Source organism: Macrobrachium nipponense, chromosome 20, assembly GCF_015104395.2.
Source record: "Macrobrachium nipponense isolate FS-2020 chromosome 20, ASM1510439v2, whole genome shotgun sequence".
Taxonomy (NCBI): domain Eukaryota; kingdom Metazoa; phylum Arthropoda; class Malacostraca; order Decapoda; family Palaemonidae; genus Macrobrachium; species Macrobrachium nipponense.
The window spans coordinates 73,358,765-73,385,910 of record NC_061089.1 but is presented as its reverse complement, the minus strand read 5'-3'; the positions used below and the strand labels follow the sequence as shown (position 1 = coordinate 73,385,910).

Sequence of the window (27,146 nt, the reverse complement as noted above, 5' to 3'; positions counted from 1 at the left end):
GTGGGGCGTTGAGAGACCGAAACAAAGTGCCCTGAATTGGTACACCGTCCCGTCGAAGATGAAGCGGAGGTACTTTCTGGAGGACTGATGGATGGGTATTTGAAAATACGCGTCCTTCAAGTCCACTGAAAGCATGAAATCGTTCCCCCTGATCGAGTCGAGCACCGAGCGTGCCGACTCCATCGTGAACCGCGTCGTGCGAACGAAGCGGTTTCAGGGGAGAGAGGTCTATCACCGGACGCCAGCCCCCGATGCCTTGCTCCACTAGGAAGAGGCGGCTGTAAAAGCCCGGTGACTGGTCCTCCACGATTTCTACAGCTCGTTTCGCCAGCATGGTCTTGATCTCCTGTCGAAGAGCGTTGTCCTTTGCTGATCCCCGGACATAGGTCTGTAGGTGGACCGGTTTGGAGATGAGGGGGGGTCCGAGACTCGAAGGGTAGTAGATATCCCTCCCGAAGGACGTCTTACTATCCAGTTCTCGGCGCCGTAGTGCTGCCAAGGGTCGCCCAATGGCTCGCTAGGCACCCCCCCACTTCCGGCAGCAGGTGAGGGGGAACGCCGTCCCTAGTGTTTCCCTCCTCGTTTCGACTTCTTTCCAGCACCCTCCTCGGGGAAAGGAGGGCTGGAAGGAGGGCTGGTTGCGGCCTCCTCTCTAGCAGAAGTTGAAACAACAGGAGTCTTCACACTGGGGTTTGGACGGTGCAACCGTCTTTCGCCGCCGTGGAAGCGCTAGCCAAGCTCTTTGGTTTGGCCGCAGTCGCTCGAGATTGCCCAGTAACCTTCGAGACTGCCTGTGAACTAAGCGGGTCACTCTCGTCAGTGCGCCGCTTTCCACCGCACGTCCACCATCTCTCCAGGAAAGAGAGCTGGGGAACTCCTAAGAGGTCCATTCCGAACCGCCCGAGTGCCGCCTCACGCCCGGCCCCTTGGTCACTCGGGTAAGGACTGCGTCCCTACGTCGAAGAACCAAGTTGGCCCACAGGTTAGCAGTCTGATGGGCGAGGTAAGAGATTGCTCTTCCTCAGACTGGCACAGTCTCCTAAAAGAAGCGTCGTCTTCGAGAGCAGAACTCCCAGAGCCGGCCGCTACTTTGGATTTGGATGTTGTGAGGGACCACAAATCCCAACCAGGAAAACTGCCTGGAATGCTGCCATAGCGGTAGAATTCCAGGGCAAGTGCCTCCTGCTGCGAGAACCATAGGTTCTCCGACAGGAGCTGCTGCAGGGACACACCTGGAGTCAGCCTCGCTAACTCCGGTGGTTAACCTGTTTTTAGGCAGTATCGGGTCTTCCGAAAGGCACGTAGAATCGCCTCTGCCGCTGTAGAGGAGGAGGAAGCAGCTTAGAGACCGTCCGACTTTAGCGAGTCCTCCCGTCCTGAGACGAGATTCTCCACCTGATCCAGGACTGAGTCTGCAAGCTCAGATCGCGGTAACCCCACCATCATTTTGGGCTCCCTCTTGGGACCCCAAAATGATTCGAGCCGGGACGTGGCTCTGCCGGTGGTAGCGGCGATCCTTCCGCAAGGTCATTATGCAGACGCATCAGCTTAATGACCTCCGCAAAGTTCCTCTGTATCTAGGGAGTTACTGCGTCTTGTGGAGTAGGACGTCCAGTCCCTCCAGCAAGAGCATATCCGCGATACTCCTCCTTCAGAAGGAGGAACAGCGACAGACCCCTGACGGTCGCCTCCAACTACTTGCGTGTACGTTCTGGTCGGTCCTAAAACGTGCCTGAGCCGTACGGCGTCATAGCTTGGTCACGAGCGGCGCACCTCTCGTGATCGCTCCTCGGTACCTCGCTCCTCCCGGTATAGCCCGAGGAGGTTGAAGGTACGGGAGAGGCAGACCTGACGCTCCCCCCCCCTCCCTCGCTCGCTGGCAGGACCAGCGTGCGTGGAGGGCTGCTGCTGATCGTCAACCCGCGGTGACGGTCGAGCAGCAGGCCTAGCGTTGCCGCTCGCCTGGGGCGATTGGCTCGGCTGAGAACGTCGAGACCGATCTCTAGCGTCAGGCGAGCTGCCGCTGGTCACCGTCTCCGCCCGGTCCCATCGGGAGCGGCGGACGGGTGACCTGCTAGGCTCTCTGTCGCGTCGAGACCGGCCAGCGTCCTCTCGGCGCGTCGAGCCGCTGGTACCAGCCGTGGCTGGTACCGGCGGCCGCGGGGACTCCTTCCTCGCCTCAACCCGTGGCTGGTCAGCGACCGTCACGTCATCCCGAGCAGCCAGTTGATCGCTGCGAGAGCGTCCACTGGCCTGGCGAGAGTCGTGTGCACGACTCTCGCCAGTCTTCTGCTCCGCGCCGCTGTCTTGACGGCGAGCGAGCTCGGGCGTCAAAACTTTGGCTGGACGGTCTTCTTTGGAAGAGCGTCCACTCGGTGCTTCTCGCGAACAGAAGCGGCCGAGACGGAACCTGGTTTAGCGGCAGAACCGCTAGCACCAGGTGAGGACGCACCAGCCGAGGCTGGTGCACCTCTGGTCCCCGTCGACTTCTTCTTTGCAGAAGAAGAGACGGGCCCCGTTCCCGAAGGAACAGGAGGACCAGCAGAAGAGCTCCCCAACTCGCCTGAGCGAGCCGGGCCCTTAGAAGATCCCGAAGGAGTCTTCTTAGGGGGGGAGGAGGCAACCTTCTTCTTCGGCTGTTTAGCCTTAGAAGTCGAAGGGGAAGGAGAGGCAGCAGACGACGAAGAAGACGACGAAGACGACGACGACACCTTCTTCCTCTTCCTCTTCGCCAGGCTCCGCAGGACAGACGTCAGGTCTTCCATCCAGGAGGGAGCCGGGGCAGTTGCCGAAGCAACAGGGCCCGACTGCACCTGTCCGGAAAGACCTGAGACTGTGACAGCACCACCAACAGCAGGAACAACAGGAACAGGTCCGGGAACAGCAGGAACGGCAGGAACATCTGAAAGTGAATGAGCAGCAGGCACCTGATCTGAAAGGGAATGAGCGGCTGGGACAGCAACAGGTACGGCAGGCACGGCAGGTACCACAGGAGAGCCAGGCGTCCTGTCGGCAGCTACCGTCATCCTCGGCACTGGCGGCAGGTCCAGGGGGGTACTCTTTGGGCAGCGGAAGTCCGGGGTCGGCAATACAAAGAACCCAGGTGGCGGTGGCACCGTCCTCTTTGGCACGGCAGGAATTGGTTTCTGAATTGCCGCCGTGGGTGTTACCGACATGACATGTGGTGTGTACACCAGGTGCGGTGGCATCTCATATGCTGGTGTCGAGATTGTGTGTTGTAGTGGTTACCGTACCATGAGTGACCACTGCCGACCCCGCCAACCGCTGAATCAACCCCTGTATGCTCGGCACTCCCTGCAGTCCCAGCGACTCCCACACCTGTCCCAGGTCGTCCTTCGCTGATGGCACACCTGCGGAAGCAACAGTCGGGTTAGTTAGAGGGGCTTCCTCGCGCCTGGGGGAAGAAGAACCCCACCCAGAGCGGACGGAAGACCCCGAGTACAACTGGACGTCCGGGTAGCGGGCGCCCTCCTCCACACTCGACGGATCGAGAGAGGAGAAGGACTCCGCTACCCCCCCCGCAGGGGAAGGCGCGAAACGTGGGGGCTGGCCGGGGGGCAGGAAAGAGGACGAAGTGTCCGTTACCAAAGGAGTCACTGGGACTTTCCGATGACTTCTTGGGCGGCCTAAGTCTCTTCCTGCCCTCGTACAGCACCCACTGCGGCCTCGGACCAATGCATACACGTTACACATGGCTCGTTGCGGGAGCACTCTCGCCCCCGACAACGAGTAACAAACCTCGTGAGGATCTACATCAACAAACGATCTGAATAGCCGGGTCCACATCTACGCCCCTCCAGCCCGGGACACACTCTACGGGCGACCGGAGGGCGTGGCGAAATCTCCATTTCTTCCTCACTCATCATAAATGAACAAAAGAAATGCAAAGTACTTACAATTACTCTCAATCACACAGGAAAAGAGGGCAAATACTCAAAAACTCAAAGCAAACGACAAAGCGGGCAGAGCGATGACGAGCACGTCCTATCCACACACGGCCGAAAGCAAAAGTGATTTGTTTACCTCCCAGTCGCGCGGCGCGCGACGATCGGACAAGCAGTTAACTACCGTTCTCCCCTTGTTCGAAGCTTACGACCGTTCCAGCTGCCGCTAGCTACTTCCTATTGTTAAAGGACCGAGGGTTTGTATTACGTATCGGAACAAACCCATAGTAGACATGCTGCTTAGTTGTCAATCAAGTTTTTATAACCAAGTATTTTTTACAAGCTAGCTATTGAATAAATTTGTATTTTTCTCAGTCAAAACATATGGCCCCTCAATGCTAACGTTCCCTCTTTTAAAAAAAACGACTTTCTGGTCATTGCAAATTCGGCCCCATAATTTCTTATGGTGCGAAAACAGACAGAGGCCCATCCACCGGACGAAAACGATTGCGTCACACTACGGCGATAATCCAGCAGTAAAACATCTTCATATATCCAAAAAGTAAATAATAAAGATATATATGCGCATTACGATTATAACAATTACATGTATAGCTGATAACAATCTGCATGAATAACTGGTAAACTGTTCTGCAATGACAGTTGAGTATAGCAATTATTTACAATAGGTACGAAAGTCAAGATGTCGTGACGTCATAATACAGAACTTGAAAGAACGTTCTAATTCAGAAAAATAATTACTTAAATTTGAGTCGAGTTACTTTTTCAATAACGAATATTTTCAAATTAATCATCATAAATATGTAAAATATTGATGTTTTACTACTTATTTAAAAATTAGCCAAGAGCACGCTTCTCGTCATCTTCTACCCAAACAGCTGTTTACGCCTGGCTTGTTGTTGGTGAGAAATCGTGTTTCGATTGTTGTGATAAAAGTGCTCCAGCGTCTGTGGGTACAAGTGGTGTGCGGATTTATCACAGGAAATGGAAAGTTTGTTGACACAAGCGACTCCGTAAACATCGAGATGGCGTCAATCTTCGAAACATTTTTAGTTGTAAGTAAAAATTTCTAAAGCGTTTTGGTGAGATTTCCACTGCCGTGGGCGCCATTTTCAGTACCCTCTGTTTAAATCTTAAAATTTGGCCTTAATTTCTAACTTTGGAGAAAATACTTACTTCGAAAGGAGAGTAGAGGTCTTTAGCTCCGTTTCTCACCAACAACAAGTCGCGACTGATGCCCATCTCGGGTGTCAGGACGCGTTATAATGTACTTTTTCGGAGGGTGGCTTGCGTTGATTGTAGGTGGCCTGCTTGGCCTGCTGTGATGTTCTACCCTAATGGCATAATTCAAGCGCTTCTTTGGGAAGTAGCCACTCAGTCATTTACCCTATTGGACAAGAAAAATCTGGCAACCCTGCATTCGTTCCTGGGAAGTGGTCCACAAATTGGCAGAAGCTGCATGGGTCGCAAACCCCGCATTCCCAATGGTCCCCCTTACCATAGGATATAGTTCAAAGGTAAATTACGGGTAATTACATCCAGATGACAAAAAATAACGTTAAAATTATCAATAAGCGAGTGGACTAGCTGATCCAGTCTTGCCCCGCTTGTTGATCCACCCTCGGAAAAAGTACTTTCGCTTACTTCGAGAGGAGAGTAGAGGTCTCGAGGCGTTGCTCCCACCACCGATGACTCGTGACTGGTGCCCATCTCTGGTGTCAGGACATGTTAAAGTACTTTTTTGGAGGGTGGATCCACACATGGTGAAAACTGGATCAGCCAGTCCAGTCAGTTGTTTCCCCTAAGTAAAAATTTTGAAAGCGTCATGGAGGTATGTTTGCACTGCGCATGGCTAGACTTCCATTAATCTCTGTTTGATCTTAAAATATGACCTCAATTTCTAACTTTGGAGGAAATACTTCGAAAGGATAGTAGAGGTCTCGAGCTGTTACTCTCACCACTGAAGACTTGTGACTGGTGCCCATCTCCAGTGTCAGGACGTGTTAAAAGTACTGGTATTATTACAGTTTCAACCATTATGGGAAATCTATTATATTGATATTTTTCCCGAGTAAAGCACGTGATAACAAAACACTTCTTCTCAATACATTATTGTCGCTAATGCTACTTACCAGAGAAAAAAAAAGATTAAGTTTTTACTCGAATTTTTTCCTAAGTCGGGAGAGGTGTTTTCCTCTACGGTAATGTTTACTTTTAATGAGCCCTCTAACTTACTTTCTTACGCAAACAAAAGCAGTTCCAGTTACTCATTATTGGCTGAGAGGTGTGACATCGTTATGACGTCATGGGTTTCATAACCAATTACGAATGACTTGAGTCGAAAACTAAGTTTCACTAGCATTTCAGCGGAGTAATAAAGTTACCTGTCTAGTGTCCACTGGTATCCTTGTTTGACTGAATACTCGAATAATGAAGCAAAAAACGGCATTTTGTCTTCCTGTACCTATGGCAGAGGTAGTGGCTGGCCCTTCTGGCATTAATTTTGACAGACCTTCGATTTCCTACCGATTGTTTGCAGTGCAATGTGGTCGTCGGGTACCTGGCCACTTCCTACTTTAAGTTGCATGTCAGGGAACCTTGCAATGGCTTCACGTTTTCCCTCAAAGCAGCAGCACATTTTTATCAACCAACAGTTTAAGGTAAGCTTCATTAATTTATAGAGTATATTATAATGGTGGTAGTATAACGATGTATACAGCAGTACCATCACTTTGGATTTGGTTTGATGGATGTTAGGTAGTGGCCTTAAGGGGGGGTCGCAGGGGGGCGGAGCCCCCCCGCTAGGCCTAGGTAGGGGTACAGGGCCCTAGGTAAGGTTAGGTGGTTGTATTAGGTTCGGTAGTGCCCCGAAAATCACTGTGGCCTTAAGGGGGGGTCGCAGGGGGCGGAGCCCCCCCGCTAGGCCTAGGTAGGGGTACAGGGCCCTAGGTAAGGTTAGGTGGGTGTATTAGGTTCGGTAGTGCCCCGAAAATCACTTTTCTCCTCCTCCCCCCCACCCACCCAAAAACGTTTCCCACTGGGATCCCCCATAATTGAAGTAGTAGTAGGTTTATGCTTAGATCTTTGTGTGTAAGAGTAACTCTGTTTCTTTTTTATTCATTTCCTCATGTTTTCTATGCGATGTGCAACACATCTGGTCGTTTTTTTGCCGTTTTTCGTCGTTAATACTTGAAAAACGGGTGCGGCCTTCTCCTGGACATTTACCTTTTTCTGGAAAAAAAACTTTTTTTTTTTTAACTCCAATTACATAGTAAATCTCTAAATCGGATGGTTTGCAGTCAAAATATATGTTAAATCCGTTGGAACTACATTATTTCTGATGCAACAAATATATTTTTATTCCAGTTTTCCCATAATGGTTGAAACTGTAATTTTACCAAAGTACTTTTTCAGAGGGAGGATCCACACAGTGAAAAACTGAATCAGCTAGCCCAGTCGACTGTTTCCCCTAATACTAGGTAGGTATACAGACGGTGGGCCTTGCTTCGTGCGTCCTACACCCCATAGGATAACTTAGGCCTAACCCTGGGTCACTTAGCCTAATAGTTGCTGGTAAATTAGATAAATTTGAAACAATATTGACGAAACTAAAAATTAAAGAGCAAATAAATATGGAATTTGCATGAATGGAAAGTGTACGTGGGCCGATAATGGTAGGCAATGCCCTACACGGTTGATAAAAGATAACCTTGACAACGTTACGCTCAACACAACCTACGTCAAATTAAACGTAAAGCCTAAACGTAATCTCCCTCGCACAAATCACTTAATAACAAACCAATAATATAAGGTATGATGGTAAATTAAAAATTTCGTCGGTTAAACCGTCAGATCTAGCCTAATGGAGCTCCGTAACATAAATAATCCAGTCTACTATTACGACATATTTTAACCTCTACGCTTAAATATAAGCTACTGACACTTTACAAAAGTGATCTACTTACAGCCCTGTGCTTTTTCAAGCTGGCAATAGTAAGCCCCTGCATCATCTTGGTCATGGTGCTCCTTTCTTTTTCGGTGGCTGATGCTTGTTGGGTATCGGCCGAGCAACCGGAGTAAATATGGCGATTGGGTGAACGGTTCAGGATTGCGTAGTGTTCATATGACGAAACACTTCGCTTCGAAACCTGCTTCGTTTTCATCACCAAATTCGCAACTCTACATTACAAAGCAGAACTATTCAATTATTTCAGCTAATTTTTATGGTAACTTAATTATTATATTTTCTTAAACGTTTTTTTTACATTATATTTAGACTGTGCGTCATTAGAATGGTTTACATTTTGACGTTTCGAACTGCAGTACTAAATGTCTCATTTAGGAGTTCGAACAGTTTTCTTTTCTCAGCTGATTATGGGTAAATATTTGGTCGCTTATTAAATTTTTTGTATATTCGTTTTCTTTTTCTCTCTTTCGCACACACTCAAACACTATGCAATTTCAATAGTAAACACAAGAGTAAATGGAAAATTGTTTTTGATATTTTGTACCTGGAACGATTCTTTCTTTGTTCGTCATTTCTTTTAATGAAGTGGTGACCTTACAATTTCAATGACTTCTTTCTGCGCTCAACCAGAGGTTTCTCGCTTTATTCTCTTAGTTTTGATTTGTCATGGCAATAACTTGCTACTTGTCCGCAGTTTTAAACATTAGATTTTTTAGTGTTACAGTATTACAGTTGTACTTGCTTTTTCGGCGTGTTTAGGACAAATTTGATAGTCGGGTTGTAGTTTTTCTTTTTCTTTTTATTTAGTAAAGTCGGTGATCATGACCTAAAGTTAGTTACAAAATTTGGATAAAAAAAAGAATTATAAAAGAATTTCATTAGTTGATACATTCCAAAAGCTCGCTGTTGGTGAAGTGCGGATGGTCACATACGAATAGTAGCTGTTATTAATAATTCCATTGATACAAGAGACGCAATCATGGCAGTATCAATCTGTGGCGGAACTAGGTCATTATGGGCCCTGGTGCAAATTATTTGAGTGGGTATCTTGTCGTGGTCATCTTGTCATGAACGGCAAAATTAATTACCATTTAAAGATGATATAGTATAGATATGAATAAAAACTACTGCTACTATGATTATCATTATCATTTATATTTTTATTATTTCGATTGCCTAAACATATTTACAAATATATATTACCAAATTAATCTACTAAGACATCATGATGGGCCCCCAATCACAGTGGGCCTTGGTGAATTGCAACTCCTGCATCCCCAGTAACTCCGCCACTGGTATCAATGGGACATGACATCACCACCAATTCAAAAAGTTTAAAGGAATTGTGTGGCGTTCTTTCTTGTTTGAAGAATGCCTTAATCCAACCACATATAGTACTGTAGTTACTTGGTTATGGTGTGGAAACTGGATGGCCACCTCTTTCAACTTGTAATGATGTATCTGGAGGCTATTTATATGATCCAGTTCTGATATTTGTTTGTATGGTGTTTTTACATTGCATGGAACCAGTGGTTATTCAGCAACAGGATCAACGGCTTTACGTGACTTGTGAACCACGTCGAGAGTGAACTTCTATCACCAGAAATACACATCTCCAACACCTCAATGGAATGCCCGAAAATCAAACTCGTGGCCACCGACGTGGTAGGTCAAGACCATACCGATCACGCCACTGAGGCGCTTTGTTCGGACGTTGAACCTTCATTATGAACTGACTGAGTTCACTAATCTACGGTGTATTTAGCAACAGTAATGTTGCCCCATCAGCTTCCTGGGCTGCAAGATACAGTTTTTTTATTAGATTTAATGCATCTTTGTATTTACTTTTTACATATGTAACATAAGCTTTCCGGTTTATATTTATTGTTATACCTCGGTTCAGTTTCAATGTTTTACTTCCATCTGCGATCTCTTTGGAGCAATATAGTTTTTTTTTTCTCTCTCTCTCTCTCTCTCTCAATATTCCAGTGAATTGACGATTCACTGGAACCGAGGTACAACCGTATACACAAAAGCAACAAAACGAATACCAGTTTCAATAATATTTCAAATTGTAATATTTCTAGTGGTAAAAATAAAAAAAATATGACATAACTTTTTATTTACATAAGGCTTAATGTTTACAAATGTACTTAATGAAAATACAAGAATTAAAGCCATTAATGAACAAACTTGACTAGATTTGAGTATAATGCCTCATACAAATTATATCCATGTAGTGAAAATAATAAATACTATACGACAGTAACAATACACATCCCATATAATGAAATAATCGTTAACAAAAAACATGGAACTTGCTATTTATAATCTTTCAACTTTACAAAAAAGGACAGAAAATTTTTTTTTACGGTGGTTTTATACAACATAATTATGTACATGGTACAATAACATACTAAAGCAAGATACAAATGCATGTTTTTCAAAACCGCCATGCTAATACGTAATAAAAAGTATTACAGTATAAAGTAATTGAGGATAAATCAAAAGCTGCCTGTGGCTTTAAAATTTCTAAAGTGCCCATCAGATGGGAACAAAGGGCATCCATCTAATCATGCATACATCAGCTAAGAATTATGGGTGCAGTTCGAAACGTATGACACCCTCATTCACTATAATCATTAACTGGGTTTTTTTATATTCCTTTATTTTTCATGGGAGAACTCTGAATTCTACCAAATTAAAGACTCCTGTTACAGAATAAATGCACAGTATACAATCTACAGTTTAAGGAATGTCAATGAACAAACATAAGATCTCATAACTTCTATTACGGTCTCTGAATTCAAGAGATAAACTGTAATTTTTTTTTTTTAAGTTTTAATGCCTGCAGCAAAACAAACCCATGAATTATCAATACATAGCCAATGAGTCACTGTAATATAGTTCTGAAAGCCAAGATATGTGTCTTCAATTAACTTACTATGATTGCTTCCCATTTAAGAAGTTTGCTTCCCATTTAAGAAGTTATCTCTGTGTTTAAAGATGTAGTAAAATTACCATTTCCTAGCATACAAACCTTTATTTTACACATGCTTTACGTGACAGAGAAAGCAGATAAGTCTCAACTACTGTAATCAACAGATGGAGTCAAAGGAATAACATCCAAAGAGAGAAGATGTCACTCATCATTTGGCCTAGATCACCATTCTTCTGCTCTCCGATGAATCCAATGTGCAGGACTGACAGACAGACAACATTTTTTAGATCTGCCCATAAACAAACAGCATAAGAATTAAAATAAATGTGCAGTGTTGGAAGGGAGGCCTCTAATTGAAGTATAAAACCAGCTTCTAAATAATGCAAACCGCATGAAAATCAAACCTGTAAAAGTGTTTACTTAGTGATTAAAACATATATGTGAAGATTGCAAAAGCAGAAAGACAACTCTTTGAAAGTAACTTGGTACTAGTTATTCTGAGAATTTTCCATAGATGAAATCTGTACTAGCATGGGAAAAAAATGGTGTCAACTACATATATAAATGCAAAGCATAATAGTTGAAGCACAATTACCTGTGCATGCATAGAACGAAATAGATTGCTAAACATCTGACTAAAAGGCAAAAAGCAAAGGATTTCATTCTCAAGACAAAATGCCTCAAAATATTTTTCTCCTAAAATATTCATAATAAAAGCCGTACATGCCTCATACGAATCTTAAATTATGAATAAGAAATAGTACAGCAATACATCGCTGTATGCAAAGTCAAGAAAGTGTAAATTCAAAGTAAAACAAAAAATAAAAGCAAAATGGGTCTTATTTTACACCAAGCAGAAAATACAAAAAAAGACAATCAGCAGACAATTAATGTGAAATACATGTACTATGCCCAGACTACGTACATACTGTCAGGCAATGAAGTGGCAGATATAAGCAATGTTAAAAACAGAGTACATGAAAATAATAATTAAAGTACTCATAAAAAGAAAAGGGATACTGCAACGGTAACAATCATGTTACTATGCAGGATGATGGAGATAAAAAAGGATAGCAAGAACAAAAAACAGGAAACAAATGCAAGATTACACTTTAGGTCATAAATTCATCCGATTTGTAGCAAGACAAAAAAAATGGCGTAAACATGAGTAGGGTGGCACTCCTCCTGCATGCCAGTAGTTTAATCAATTCTAAGGTCATCTGTTAGAGCAAAACAGCTTATTAGGGTTTGTATTCTAACAAACTGGTTAAGATTATTGTTATTTATTATTGTTATTAAACAGTTTAACCAGAGAAACAGGTTAAATTTCTAAAGCCAATAGTGCTGGCTTGAATTTTTTTTTATTTAATATAATTTACATTTTATCTAGTATTTGCTGGTCTTTAAAAATTTACCTAACTGACAATGATGACTTCCTTAACCAATTTATTTCCAAACCTTGATATTAGCTGCTGGCTGCAGCTAAGAAACTTGCATGCGATATATTTAACGGTTGTTGCTGCCCTACATTCTCTGCATACAGGAACTGGGTTGTAAGCCATTTCTTAACTATCCAAGGTGTGACAAAGTCAAATACAAGATAAAATTACTTCAATGGAATGCTCTTCGTGGTATGATAAATTTCACAATCCACACATGGGTATGACTTTTTCAGTTATTAGATATGTTATTCCTTAAGTCTGTTTTGTGTTACAAATGATGGGTGTAAAAAATGTTAACTAATCACTAACAGGAATGGCCAGGTTTGATCAAGATGTAGGTAGTTGGTTTTATTTATTCTGGTAATGTGCCAGGCAACATAAAGACTTAATTTTGAGCTGCAGTTGGATGATAAAGAGACTGTCTTAAAATTTAGGTGGTCTTAAGACAGACAATAACAACTCTACTTTTCCATGTTTGCATAACTACATAGTAACATATTGCCTGAAGAACCATAAACATTCCTTCAAGGTGATCAGTTGTTAAATGGTGTCCCTTCTGGTGGAACTTGATTCAAAGACAGAAAATACATTAGCTCCCTCTGAATTGCATTCTTCTGAGAAATGATGGTGAATTAGTTGATTGATGAATGGCTTGCCTAACAACCTGGCACTGGAACCATATGTTATTCAGTACCAAAATACAATTAGAAGAATAACGTGTTCTTTCAGTATTGACCAAGCCAACCAGAGTAGTATGATGATCTGAAAGACTTCATACATCCCCATAACATTTGCTTTGTTAATTTCTGATTGCCCACTAAGTCTTGGTTTGAAGTACCAAAAAACAATTAGACACTAAGTTTTCTGTTTCATACTCTATTAAAAATGATCATAGGTTTCATATACAAACATCTCAAGATCATATTGACATACAGTACGTTTTTTTTACACAATGACTAACTGTATTGTCCGGTACACAAAACTCAGAAAATACACTAAAAATCAGTCTGCACGAGCTTCTTGAAATTTCTGGTCAGGAATATCATTCCATAACAGCAAAGTTGGAATGTGTCACTCACAATAGCTTGTTCAACCTAACCATTATATTATTATCAACAATTAATTATACTTAAACTATCTCCTAGTTTGTTTTAATTGAATAAATTAGATCTTATTTCATTAACTGCAACTTGTGACAACTTCAATGATTACATAACATGAAAATGTTGAAGATTCCGACAAGCTGCTTCACAAGATTTATTTCCAATAAATTTCATTTTTTGTTCATTAAAAATTGTCCAGCCTTCAAAGATTAAGAAAAAAATTTTCTAAACCGTACCGAGCCAACACGTGATGCCTCTGACAGCTTCAATCTGCCCAATAACTACAGAACTACTCTGGGTAAAATGCAACAATAAAAATTAAGTATCTTTAGTTTCCTGAACAAACAAGGTGGATCACCAAGGCTACTTGAAAGCAATGGTGTTAACAGGATAAAGAATCAAGTTTTCAAAATTACCCAACAAATCTTAATAGAAGCAAAGTAGTACAATATGATGTGAAGTTGTAATTACGTATTGTAGAGAAAGAAAGAAAAAAAATACTTCTCTTGAATCTACTGTGCTTTCATCTTCCTTGTCAAGAAACATATGAACTCGACAGGAAGGCCAAGTTCTAAAGGCAATAAGGATGGTATTATCACAGTGAATATACTACTTCTGTGGTTTGCAATATTTTAAATCCAAAGGGTACCAGCAATAATACCTGCAGTGATGAAGACACCACACATGGTATTTACAGTCAACATGTTATGACAGAACAATATTATCAAAAGATTAATTTCAGCTCAAGGCTTCAGAGACATCAGTATCTTAATAAATACTGTAAGGATACTCACTACTAAACCATGACACAAATGATTAAGTTAACGAATTGCAAAATCACCTAATAAGTGATTTCTACTTTTTCATTCTACAAGAATTTCAAGTGCCCATTGTCCCTTACTTCAAGGTTCATCTGTGTAGCAATAAACCAATTCTACTTATGACACAATAAAGAATAACAAACCATGGTCAATTTTTTGCAAATATCAGTCATGTGAAAAATGAGTGAAGTTTGTTTACTTACAAGGTTACTGTGGATGGAGAAAATCTCTGAACTTCCAGGTACATTTTTGTGACTCCCAGGGGAGAATACTTACAACAAACTGTCACCTAATTATGTTAACTAGAACAGTAACAATGAATAATTAGTGCAACTTGATAGTTAACAACTGTAATGGCTTACAAACTAATTTGCATTTCTTAACAAATGCAAGCAGAACAATTTGAGACTAGAAAACAAGAAATGGTCAGATACCAATAATACTTGAATAGCATTTATGAATCTACTTAAATATTTAAAAGGTCTTTCCTCCTTGACATGAAATTTAGTTGGTGGAAATAAAAATTTCTAGTAATAAAAATTTTGGTACATCAATCTGTACAAAATTCTTCTGCAGAATTTCTTTTCAGCTTGTTCCACACCAATACAGTAAAAGATTTAATCCCTAAACACTAACTGTACAATATATTACAACAATACAATACCAAATATACAGGGAAAATCTATGGCCTGCTAATAAATGACCAAACAGTTATTCATTACTACTTTCTCTGCAGCATCTCACTACACTTCAGAGTACAATAATCTTTCATTTGCAACTCACTAATGACAAAGAATACACAATTTTTAATGTGATTTATAAAATGAGCAGCTAACAACCAGATGCTTAATTTTAAACATCAATTCACACAATTCACTTCAGTTATTTTCAAAATGTTTCTCTCAATAATTTTACATCTAAGTAACCAAAGACAGATAAAATGATGAAAGATTTTCCTCTATTCAAGTGTTCATTTACCAAAAGGGGAAAATGGATTAGAGAATACTACTAATCATCAAAACAAGCAATAATGTTCTCTACAATGTCTATAGAAAAATCTATCGAAAACCAACGGTTTACTTTAAAAAGGCTGGAAACAAATTACACTTGAAATGACTACCCAAAATTAGTATCTTAAACATAATAAGAATATGAAAATGAAACAAATATACTACTAATAAAATTATGAATTACAGGCATTTTAGGTTCCCAACATTTATGTAATTACATGGAATGGCAGTATACTGTATTTAAAAAAAATTTCTTGAAAATGTCAGAATGTTCATAAATAACCAACCAAGAGTCAAGTAAAATAAATTCAGACCAGGCTTCCGAGTTTCTGATTTTCAGGGATGGTAGGGATACTTTCAGGGATAGTGAGGATAGTGTTTTAATAGTTCAAACACCAAATATACCTTAAACTATCATCCTAAAACATTTAGTCACGAAAAATGATATTGTTATGATACAATAAAGTTTCATACATACTTACCTGGCAGATATATACATAGCTGGGACGACGGAGTCTTAGCTATGTATATATCTGACAGGTAAGTCGATTGTATGAAATATAAAAATACACTAACTGTTGTATGAAAAAATCCGTGAATAGGCAAATTTTCTGCGAATAATGTGGACATATTCCACAGAAAAATCAACGAATAACTGAAGCCACGATGCTGAACCGCAAATAAGTGGGGGTTGGCTATAATATGCATTATCAATGGTATCTTCTAAAACTGAGGCAGGCATAGAAAACCTAGCCTAGAGTAATCTACTTAAACTATACATTTCTCACTATACAAGACGTTTATGATGAAGTTATGTTTTAGGATTAAATTTAAATGCTCGGATGATATGCGAGATCGGCTGATACACAAGTATACATGCAAATTATGGTTCTTTTGTATGCTGTATATATTTTGTTTTTAGTTTCACAGAATGATTTAGTTGGAAATGCATTGTGCTTCAATTCCAAAATCCAGAAAAATCCAAAAACTGAAACAACATGTGGCACTGCCCTCATAGCAGCTCAATGGAGACTGATTCAAAAAAATCCCAGATCATGGGAGTTGTGCAACTTAGAGTGCCAGAATTAAGAGGTAGGATTATACTACTCACAACTGCCACCTGCTGGTAAACACACAATTCATGGGAGCTTTGGTTTAGTAAGTCAAAACATTTTACCAAAAATGTTGCCAAATGTTTGTTTTTCACTCAAAATATGCTTCCACATCAGTCCTTTCTGTGTCCTAAGATATAACACGAAGTAATATCTCTGTGCATATTAAACTATTTAATGGATGTCATTGCAAAATAGTATTTTCTCTGGTTGCTAGATATCTAGCATAATGTTTGTTCGGGACACACTATTACATCACTGCCTTTGTGAACACAGAATATAGGCTAACTGATACTCATATCATCAGGTATTAACAAAGTTTAATTAGATAAAAACGAAAATCCCATCTTCCTCATTTACATGTGTCTGCAGCCTTTTCTACCTTTTATTACTTTTCCAAATAGTAATAAAATTTCATACTCCTTATTGATTAACTGTTAGGATCACACAATTTAAGAATTGGTAAATTATGCACCTTGGTAATGCCTACTAAACAAGCAGAAATCATCACATTTCAAGAGAGGCTTACCTCCTGTTTGTTTTGTTGATGTAATGCAACATTAAATTGCAAATTTGGAAATGGTCATTTTCATATGCATCTTTAAAGATTTAGGTCTAATTTTGGTTGCCTTTGCTTTCAAGTTTGTTTGATTATAATATTACAACATATAGAGTGGTATAAAGCCAACATATAATAAATATGCCTGGAAACATGATAAATTAACTGATCTTTTGAAAGCTTAGTTACAAGCAAGATTATATTATATAAGTTATCTGATAACATCTGTTCATAAACTACTATGATTTCCTGTACTTTCCAGCAGATGGCAGTAGTTTACAGTATATGTCAGTTGTTTTTTACTTTAATCCACTGAACACAAAAAATATATATATAATATCACCATATAGAAATATTTTATATGCAAGATAGAGGGGAATCTGCTTTATCGGTTAGTATCATTATATCACAAAATATGCACATACTATAGGAGTTTCCTAGCTTTCCATGTGAAACTGTCAAAATAATGTATTTGCATTTTGGGAGTTTCAACACCATCAAAATATCAGCTTTCTTTATTGGAGCCTACTTTCGATGGAATTTGGTCTAAAGCTGACCCAGATTACTGCAAAAGCAAACATTGTACCCAAACACACAATGGGTGTCGAGTTCTTGTGGTTTACGCAGTACTATTGTAAGCTAGGACATATACTAATGTTTGAGGATATACATTGCATACTGTACTTAAAAAAATTAACATGGTCAATATCCTCCAAATATAATTTTTTTTTAATTTTCAGCCTTTAGGAGTTTGTTTTTAACATAAAAATATGTATGAATCACATAGTCTTAAGTAAATTTAAGTTTAAAATGTAATTTTTTCATACTCGGTTCATAACCCACCAATCAACCAATACAAATCCCCATAGCATTCAATTATAGCGGTAATAAACTTCAAATAGTACTTTGAGAGAAGCAATTTCCAGTCATACAGTATTTGGTATACTATATAAGAATAAAGATTTTCTCAGGATTAACTTTTAGGAGACTGTAAGAGTACACATTAAATGATTTTTCCCGAATAACAAAAAACCAGTTTAGAGCCTGATCTGTTTAGTCATAAATAAACTCCTTCACTGCAATTCAACTATACCATCAACAACCCCCTCCTTACCCAATTCATACAAAGATGTAGGGTTACATTTACGGGGAATAACAAAGAGAGCAACAACCGAAAGTAAAGTACTTGATTTATCAAACATCATATATCTGGTCTGTCTGAAATAACATACATAAAAGTCTGAGCTTTGTGACCTTTCTAAATTTCAAGAGTAAAAATAGATACTATATGTACTAATCAATTTAATCAACAATGAATCAAATACTGCCTCAATCAGAAGATAAATTTCTTTTCTTATTAAAATACCAATATTATATCCACTGAAAACAAAAGTTAATTTCCACCAACAGTCAATCACGCAAATATTTACTACATATTTCTTTCAACCATCATGTATATCCTAAAGTGGATTGCAATACATTTGGTCTTGAAAAAATCTAAAAGATATAATTTCTACAAGAATCTGCTTCACTTAATCTTTTGCTCAAAGTTAAGATTTACATTTCATTTCACATCCATTTCTTTCGGTTACTAGTATTAGAATACAGTATCATACAACATATTAGAATCCATTAACATACACAGTACTACTGTACATATCAAATAACCAGATTTTAAAATGGATGGTAATATATTGTTCCTAAAACACTGAAAAGTTTTATCCTGTAATTTTTATAACAAAATGCATGTACTGTATTCTTTTACTGAGAAAATAACCATTTTTGCAACAAAGAAATGCACATACTCCACCCAGTAAACATGTATACAAACATGTATACAACTAATATTCTCTCATAACATCTCCTGAGTCATTCCTTTTATAACATCTCAGTCATTCCTTTTATAAAGCTCAAAGTAGAAAGTAATGAATACTATAATATGCACCATGCAGGTCTTTTTTTTTTTTTTTTTTTACACGTATCTCAAGGCACCCTTTTTAATAGACCTACAATATTTAACATCTACAGTTCATAAAGGCAAATTTATCATCTACTTGTACAGCTGTAACTTACTCCAAAAATGTACATATCATTTGTGACTGTGAAGTAAAGTTGAGATGATCAAATAAATTTGTAGCATAAGGAACATTACACGGGTGACAATATTAAATGGACATATTGTAATGTACTTCAAAACACCCTTCACAGCATATTCAACATACTGTAGTATTTTAAATAACATGCATATACTAAACTTACAAAATATGGTACTGTATGTACAGTATATGCATGAAGCATAAGAATAGTAGTATATATATATATATACATTTTTAAATATATCAATGAATATGTACAAATAATACATAAATATACATTGTCTCCATTTCCACTCCAAAAAACAAAACTACACAAAAGCAGTATAACGAAATCATATTTGATAAAATATTTTCTATCACTTGAAGCTTCACCAATAACAGTGGAATATTATTTTTCATAGTTTCAATGCTATACATAACTCTAAAAATGAGACTATGTAAATAAGGCTATTACTACCCAGTTTTGACATTTTTAATCAATCACAGATAATTCAGACAGTGTTTCATCACCATCATCAATAAGAGTTCCCTCTTCCATGGTCACACCCAGAATAACTCCTTGCCCATTTAGTTTACTGTTATCCGACTGGCTATCAAGGGACTCTAACCCTGTAGTAATACTAGGCAAATTTGAAGAGATTTCAGTTTTAAGTGGCCGTGCTAGAAAGGTTGATGCCATAGTTTTCTGTGGAGTTTTGAGTGAATTAAAAGAATTTGCTGGGACTGCCACTGAAAGAGTTGATGTTGTTACAGCAAGATGTTGTGAAGTTTTGGAAGTTATAGGAAAGGCCAGCTTTTTCAGTTCAAGTTGCTGGTATCCATCTTGTTTTAGAGTCAAAATATTACTTCTGTTCTCATCAGATGAATTTTCAAAACCTGTATCTGCTTTAATGAGAGATGCTAACTTTCCCTCCAGTGGTTGTGACAATAACAACTGTCCATTCGATAATGCTTTAAATGCAATTTTACCACCACCCGCTGCAACTAATCCTGACAAATTGATACTTGGTATGTTTGTTGATCCCTTTTGTACCACTGCTGATCCTCCTTTGATAACCTGACCAGTTACAGCAACCTGAGGAGAACTTGAAGAGGTCACTACTGTGCCACCTACCTGTGAGGATCCTTCACTGTCATTGCTTGTTCGATTCTTTTGAGATATCGGTCCATTAATGATGTCAGATGATGTTAGCTGGGTTGAAGGAACTTGCAAAACTTCTCCTGTGTTTGTTGTTACTACTGTCATAGTCTCATTTTTATGGGAATGATGACAATGATTCTTCAATCCTTGATTTGTTATGTAGCTCTTCCCACAGTAACAGCGGTATGGTTTCCTCACTCTGGAAAATATATCAATTTTTTGTCTATATCAAACTTCTTATAGAATGCACTACATACACTACAATATACTGATAATCTCTGATAATCAAGGGACAGAAAGAAATCCTACTGTATGTATGTATGTATGTATGTATGTATGTATGTATGTATGTATGTATGTATGTATGTATGTATGTATGTATGTATGTAGGTATGTATGTATGTATGTAGTATATATGTATATAGTATGTATATATATATATATATATATATATATATATATAGATATATATATATATATAGATTATATATATATATATATATATATATATATACATATATATAATATATATATATATATATATATATATATATATATATAGTATATATATATATATATATATATATATATATATATATATATATAGATATATATATATATTATATATATATATTATATATATATATATATATATATTATATATATAGTATATATATATATATAGATATATATATATATATATATATATATATATATATATATATATATATATATCATAGATATAGATAGAGATAGAGATAGAGAGATAGAGATATTATATATATATATATATATATATATATATATATATATTATATATATATAATATATATATATCTAGATATACATAGATATACATAGATATTAGATAGATATATATATATATATATATATATATATACTATATATATATATATATTTATATATAATATATATACATGTATATATCTATATATATATATATAGATATCATATGATATATAGTATATATCTATATATATCTATCTGTATACATATAGATATAGATGATATATCTATATATATATATAATATATATATATATATATATAATATATATATATATATATAAAACGTATATATATATATATATATATATATATATATATATATATATATATATATATATATTATAATACATATAATAATATATATATATATATATATATATAGAATATATACCAGGCAGTCCCCGGGTTACGACGGGGGTTCCGTTCTTGAGACGCGTCGTAAGCCGAAAATCGTCGTAAGCTGGAACGACGCTTGGAAATATGTCTTAAACTAATAAAAAGTTATAAAAAACCTTACTTGTAATCCTTTGGTTACACTACATGTTGTTTCCTGTAGTTTTATGTACAACCTGGAGTTATTTTCATAAAAGAATGCTGGTTCTTGAAGGTAAAAACTATTGTAATCCTCTGGTGACACTACATTCTTGAAGTTTTATGTACAACCTGGAGTGATTTTGCAAAATCTTGAGGGCTACAAGAACAGCTGATTACTATTTACGTATCATATAGACTAATTAAGTAAATGTATCTTTAAATAGGCTTATATATTAGTATCAACAAAACATTTCCTGCCATGAGTCAGAGGCCGTTTAATGAAACGAACACTTCTCTGTCCTATCTGTTCAGAAAATAAACGTTACGTCAATCCCCGAGACCATTGTTGCCAAAGCGTCTCTCTCTCTCTCTCTCTCTCTCTCTCTCTCGTCTCTCTCTCTCTCTCTCTGATCAAATTACCTTGGAAACTTGACATACGATTGCCCTAATATACGAATGTTTTGAGATACAACAGAAAATTTGCGAAAATACAAGCTTTGATATACAACGAAATATTTGAGATACGATTTTGCGATGAGTGTTAGTTGTATAGGCGACCGATAAATGGCGTTCAGTCTGTTTGTTTGTTGGTGCTGCATGTTAACACGTCGTTGTTTAGTTCGTTGTATTTGCGCCTATTTTTCGTGTTATTTTGTCTATTTTATTATTACCATGGGTCTCAAAGCTAAAGACAAAGCAGGTGATAAGAAAAAACCCAAAAAAATTATTTCGATGGAAGCAAAACATGAAATTATAGCAAAGCATGAACGTGGCGTTCGTATCGTCGATTTGGCAAACGAGTATGGTCGAAATCCTTCTACAATATCCACGATCATCAAGCAGAAGGAAGCTATAAAAACCCCCGAGACCATTGTTGCCAAAGCGTCTCTCTCTCTCTCTCTCTGATCAAATTACGTACTGGATAATGTCTCTCTTTGGATACTTCGATTTTGCCAAATATTGAGGGCTACAAGAACAGTTGATTACTATTTACGTATCATATAGACTAATTAAAGTAAACGTATCTTTAAATAGGCTTATATTATTAGTATCAACAAAACATTTACTGGCATGAGTCAGAGGCCGTTTAACGAAACGAACACTTCTCTGTCCTTAACTCGGAGCGTCGGAAGACGCCTCTCTCTCTCTCTCTCTCTCTCTCTCTCTCTCTCTCTCTCTGATCAAATTACTGGATAATGTCTCTCTTTGGATACTTGGAATTTGCGTTGTAATCTAACCAGAAACTTCGTTTTGTTATTATTACTGGAAACAAGCAATGATTTTTTCATTATTTGCGCTTTTGGACTGTTATATGTAAACTAGTATGTATTCATTCGCTCGGAAACTAGTTCCGCATATGAGGCGTCACTAAAAAACATAGAAAAATACAACATAAAAAGTGTCGAAAATCATCATAATCTCAAAATTTTTGTTGTAATCTAACCAGAAACTTATTTTTATTAATATACTGTGCTAAACTATAAAGGATTTTTATCATAGTATGCGTTTTTTAAAAGCGTCGTTAACTCGGAGCGTCGGAAGCGTCAGCGTCGTAACCTCGGAACAAGCGTCGTAACCCAGGACGGATTTTTCCATTGAATATTTAAGAAAAAGCGTCGTAACCTCGGAACGTCGTAAGCCGGAACCGTCGTAACCCGGGGACCGCCTGTACACGTATATATATATATATATATTTATATATATAACATATATATATAATATATATATATATATATATATATGATATATATTATATATATAATTATATATATATATAATATATATACAGGCGGTCCCCGGGTTACGACGGGTCCGGCTTTACGACGGGTCCGGCTTACGACGTTCCGAGGTTACGACACTTTTTCTTAAATATTCATTGAAAAATCTGCCCGGGGTTACGACACTTGTTCCGAGGTTACGACGCTGACGCTTCCGACGCTCCGAGTTTACGACGCTTTTAAAAAACACATATTATGATAAGATAAGAATCCTTTATAGTTTAGCTCTCTCTCTCTCTCAGTCTCTCTCTCTCTCGCCTCTTCTCTCTCTCTCTCTCTCTCTCTCTTCTCTCTGTGTATTTTCCAATGAAAATAATCACTATAATTCTCTCTCTCTCTCTCTCTCTCTCTCTATACTACAAAGATGTATGTTTTTTAGTATGATAAATAAATGATTTACTATTTTCAAATATTAATTTATACAGCAATAATATAAATTCATTAAAGAAAATACCATAGTGAATTAGTAAGATTTTAGCTTATATTTAAAAAATTATCGAACAATGAAGGAAATCCCAGTCTTCTCTGTAACCTTTTTCGAGATCCAGGTACTAAAACTGTCAGATATATATCATGTTCTGTGACAGCCAGGAGGGGGAAGAGCTGGGGGAGAGCTGCAGTGTTGCAATCATGTGGTCCTGACATTTCCCCCCCCCCCTCTACTCTCTCTCTCCTCTCTCTCTCTCGTCTCTCTCTCTCTCTCCTCTCTCTCTCTCTCTCTGCCCTCTCTCTCTCTCTCTCACATTTACTGAGACTCGAGATTTTTTATGTACTTGTACTATTTGTTTTTAATACTTTCAAATAATAATAATAATAATAATTTCTTGGTGTTGTAGGCTTTCATGGAGGGGATCTTTGTTCTCTCTGTATCTGGCTCCATCCATTGTCTAATCTTTTCTACCCATTCCGTCCTCTCTGTTACTTCATCGGTGTTTCTTCGTGTGTCGCCGTGGAGGAGTGGGTTAGGTCGTCAATAGACTTAAGTCAAGTTAAGCAACATTGGGGCTGGTCAGTCGTTGGATGGGTGACCGCTCTCCTCGGCGTTGATTCCTTGGGAAAGGATCTTTACCATAATTTCCTCAGTCTACTCAGCTGTAAAATGAGTACCTATCCCTGATGGGGTAGGGTCCAGCTATGGGTTAAATAGCAAAACTCAGCAATGATGGAAAGAAATGAAGAAATAAACGACAACGACGTAAATGGAACCTCTGGCAACAGAGGAGCTTCGTCTGGCAACCAGGTATTCAACCCAATTGAAGGGGAAGACGGTCAGGTACTTGGAGGTCGTTATCCAGCAACTGATCACCACAACGACAGTAATCACCAGACTGAGATTGGAGCTAAAGAGGCAAAAAGGAAGAAATGGACAAGAGAAGAAAATAAGGAAATATGGAGATGCTACATCAGAAGCAACCCGACGGAGAGAGGATATAGAAGAAGATTGGTCAACATCTGGAATGAGAGGAATAACACCCCCCAAACAGAGCAGAGGCTGGCAGACCAAGTAAGGAACATAAAGAAAAAGAACTGGCTTTCCCCAACAGAAAGAGAAGAACTGGAAAGGGAAATGTCACACGACAACGAATTACACGAAGACGAACTGAAAGACGATGTCACAGAAGACGACAGGGAGGATGAGGTATCAAACAACGACACACGAAGAAACACCGACGAAGTAACAGAGAGGACGGAATGGGTAGAAAAGATTAGACAATGGATGGAGCCAGATACAGAGAGAACAAAGATCCCCTCCATGAAAGCCTACAACACCAAGAAATTAAGGCAGAAAACAAGTGAGGTCAATGAAATAATGGGCATAATACACACCACCAGTATCACAGAAACAAATAACTTGACATATGCAGGAGCAAGATTAGTAGCAGAACTGATGGGGATTCGAACACAACAACCACCAGCACAACCAACCCACAGAACCAAAACAGCAACCTCCTTGGAAAAGGCGCCTGGAAAAGCAAATCATGGTGATGAGATCTGACTTGAGTAAGCTGAAAGAGATGGCAGAAAAAAGGCTAAGAAGCAAGAAAACAAGGGAGGAACTCAATGAGAAATGGAGGAACTCAATGAGAAATACAAAGTACAAGAGAGGGGACTAAACAACACAATAGAAGATGTAAAACAGAGGCTTAAGGCCAAAGCACATAAGATCCAACGGTACATGAACAGGAATAAGGGATACCAACAGAACAAACTATTCGGAACCAACCAGAAAATACTATACAGCCAACTAAGAGGGGAAGACAACCACCCAGAAATTCCTGAAGCCGAACCAAGTAAGAGACTCTGGGAAAACATATGGAGCAATCCGGTATCACACAACAAACATGCAACATGGCTCCAGGAAGTCAAGGAAGAAGAAACAGGGAGAATAAAACAAAGATTCACAGACATCACGACAGACACAGTCAGACACCAACTAAAGAAAATGCCAAACTGGAAAGCCCCAGGTCCCGATGAAGTCCATGGATACTGGCTCAAAAACTTCAAGGCTCTACACCCACGAATAGCAGAACAACTCCAGCATTGTATCTCAAATCACCAAGCACCCAAATGGATGACCACAGGAAGAACATCCTTAGTACAAAAAGACAAGAGTAAAGGAAATATAGCCAGTAACTACAGGCCTATCACCTGCCTACCAATAATGTGGAAGTTACTAACAGGTATCATCAGTGAAAGGCTATACAACTACCTAGAGGAGACAAACACCATCCCCCACCAACAGAAAGGCTGCAGAAGGAAGTGTAGGGGCACAAAAGACCAGCTCCTGATAGACAAAATGGTAATGAAGAACAGTAGGAGAAGAAAACAAACCTAAGCATGGCATGGATAGACTATAAGAAAGCCTTCGACATGATACCACACACATGGCTAATAGAATGCCTGAAAATATATGGGGCAGAGGAAAACACCATCAGCTTCCTCAAAAATACAATGCCCAACTGGAATACAATACTTACAAGCTCTGGAATAAGACTAGCAGAGGTTAATATCAGGAGAGGGATCTTCCAGGGCGATTCACTGTCCCCACTACTCTTCGTAGTAGCCATGATTCCCATGACAAAAGTAATAGAGAAGATGGATGCCGGGTACCAACTCAAGAAAAGAGGAAACAGAATCAACCATCTGATGTTCATGGACGACATCAAGCTGTATGGTAAGAGCATCAAGGAAATAGATACCCTAATCCAGACTGTAAGGATTGTATCTGGGGACATCAGGATGGAGTTTGGAATAGAAAAATGTGCCTTAGTCAACATACAAAAAGGCAAAGTAACGAGAACTGAAGGGATAAAGCTACCAGATGGGAGCAACATCAAACACATAGATGAGACAGGATACAAATACCTAGGAATAATGGAAGGAGGGGATATAAAACACAAAGAGATGAAGGACACGATCAGGAAAGAATATATGCAGAGACTCAAGGCGATACTCAAGTCAAAACTCAATGCCGGAAATATGATAAAAGCCATAAACACATGGGCAGTGCCAGTAATCAGATACAGTGCAGGAATAGTGGAATGGACGAAGGCAGAACTCCGCAGCATAGATCAGAAAACCAGGAAACATATGACAATACACAAAGCACTACACCCAAGAGCAAATACGGACAGACTATACACAACACGAAAGGAAGGAGGGAGAGGACTACTAAGTATAGAGGACTGCGTCAACATCGAGAACAGAGCACTGAGGCAATATCTGAAAACCAGTGAAGACGAGTGGCTAAAGAGTGCATGGGAAGAAGGACTAATAAAAGTAGACGAAGACCCAGAAATATACAGACAGAGGAGAAAGACAGACAGAACAGAGGACTGGCACAACAAACCAATGCACGGACAATACATGAGACAGACTAAAGAACTAGCCAGCGATGACAATTGGC

At 38.8% G+C, this 27,146-nt stretch overlaps 2 protein-coding genes across 2 annotated transcripts in view; both read right to left on the bottom strand.

Moving 5' to 3' along the window:
* LOC135195094 (cytochrome c oxidase subunit NDUFA4-like) overlaps positions 1 to 8,051 on the bottom strand; it is a 24,766-nt gene extending 16,715 nt beyond the window's left edge. The window contains exon 1 of the mRNA XM_064221476.1: positions 7,892 to 8,051. Within this exon, the coding sequence (XP_064077546.1) occupies positions 7,892 to 7,945 (54 nt within the window). The 5' untranslated portion in view covers positions 7,946 to 8,051. The remainder of the gene's footprint in view (positions 1 to 7,891) is intronic.
* Positions 8,052 to 9,998: 1,947 nt separating this feature from the next.
* The window catches only part of LOC135195074 (uncharacterized), a 28,396-nt gene continuing 11,248 nt past the window's right edge, over positions 9,999 to 27,146 (bottom strand). Inside the window, exon 6 of the mRNA XM_064221450.1 lies at positions 9,999 to 20,317. Coding sequence (XP_064077520.1) covers positions 19,450 to 20,317 — 868 coding nt within the window. The 3' untranslated portion in view covers positions 9,999 to 19,449. The remainder of the gene's footprint in view (positions 20,318 to 27,146) is intronic.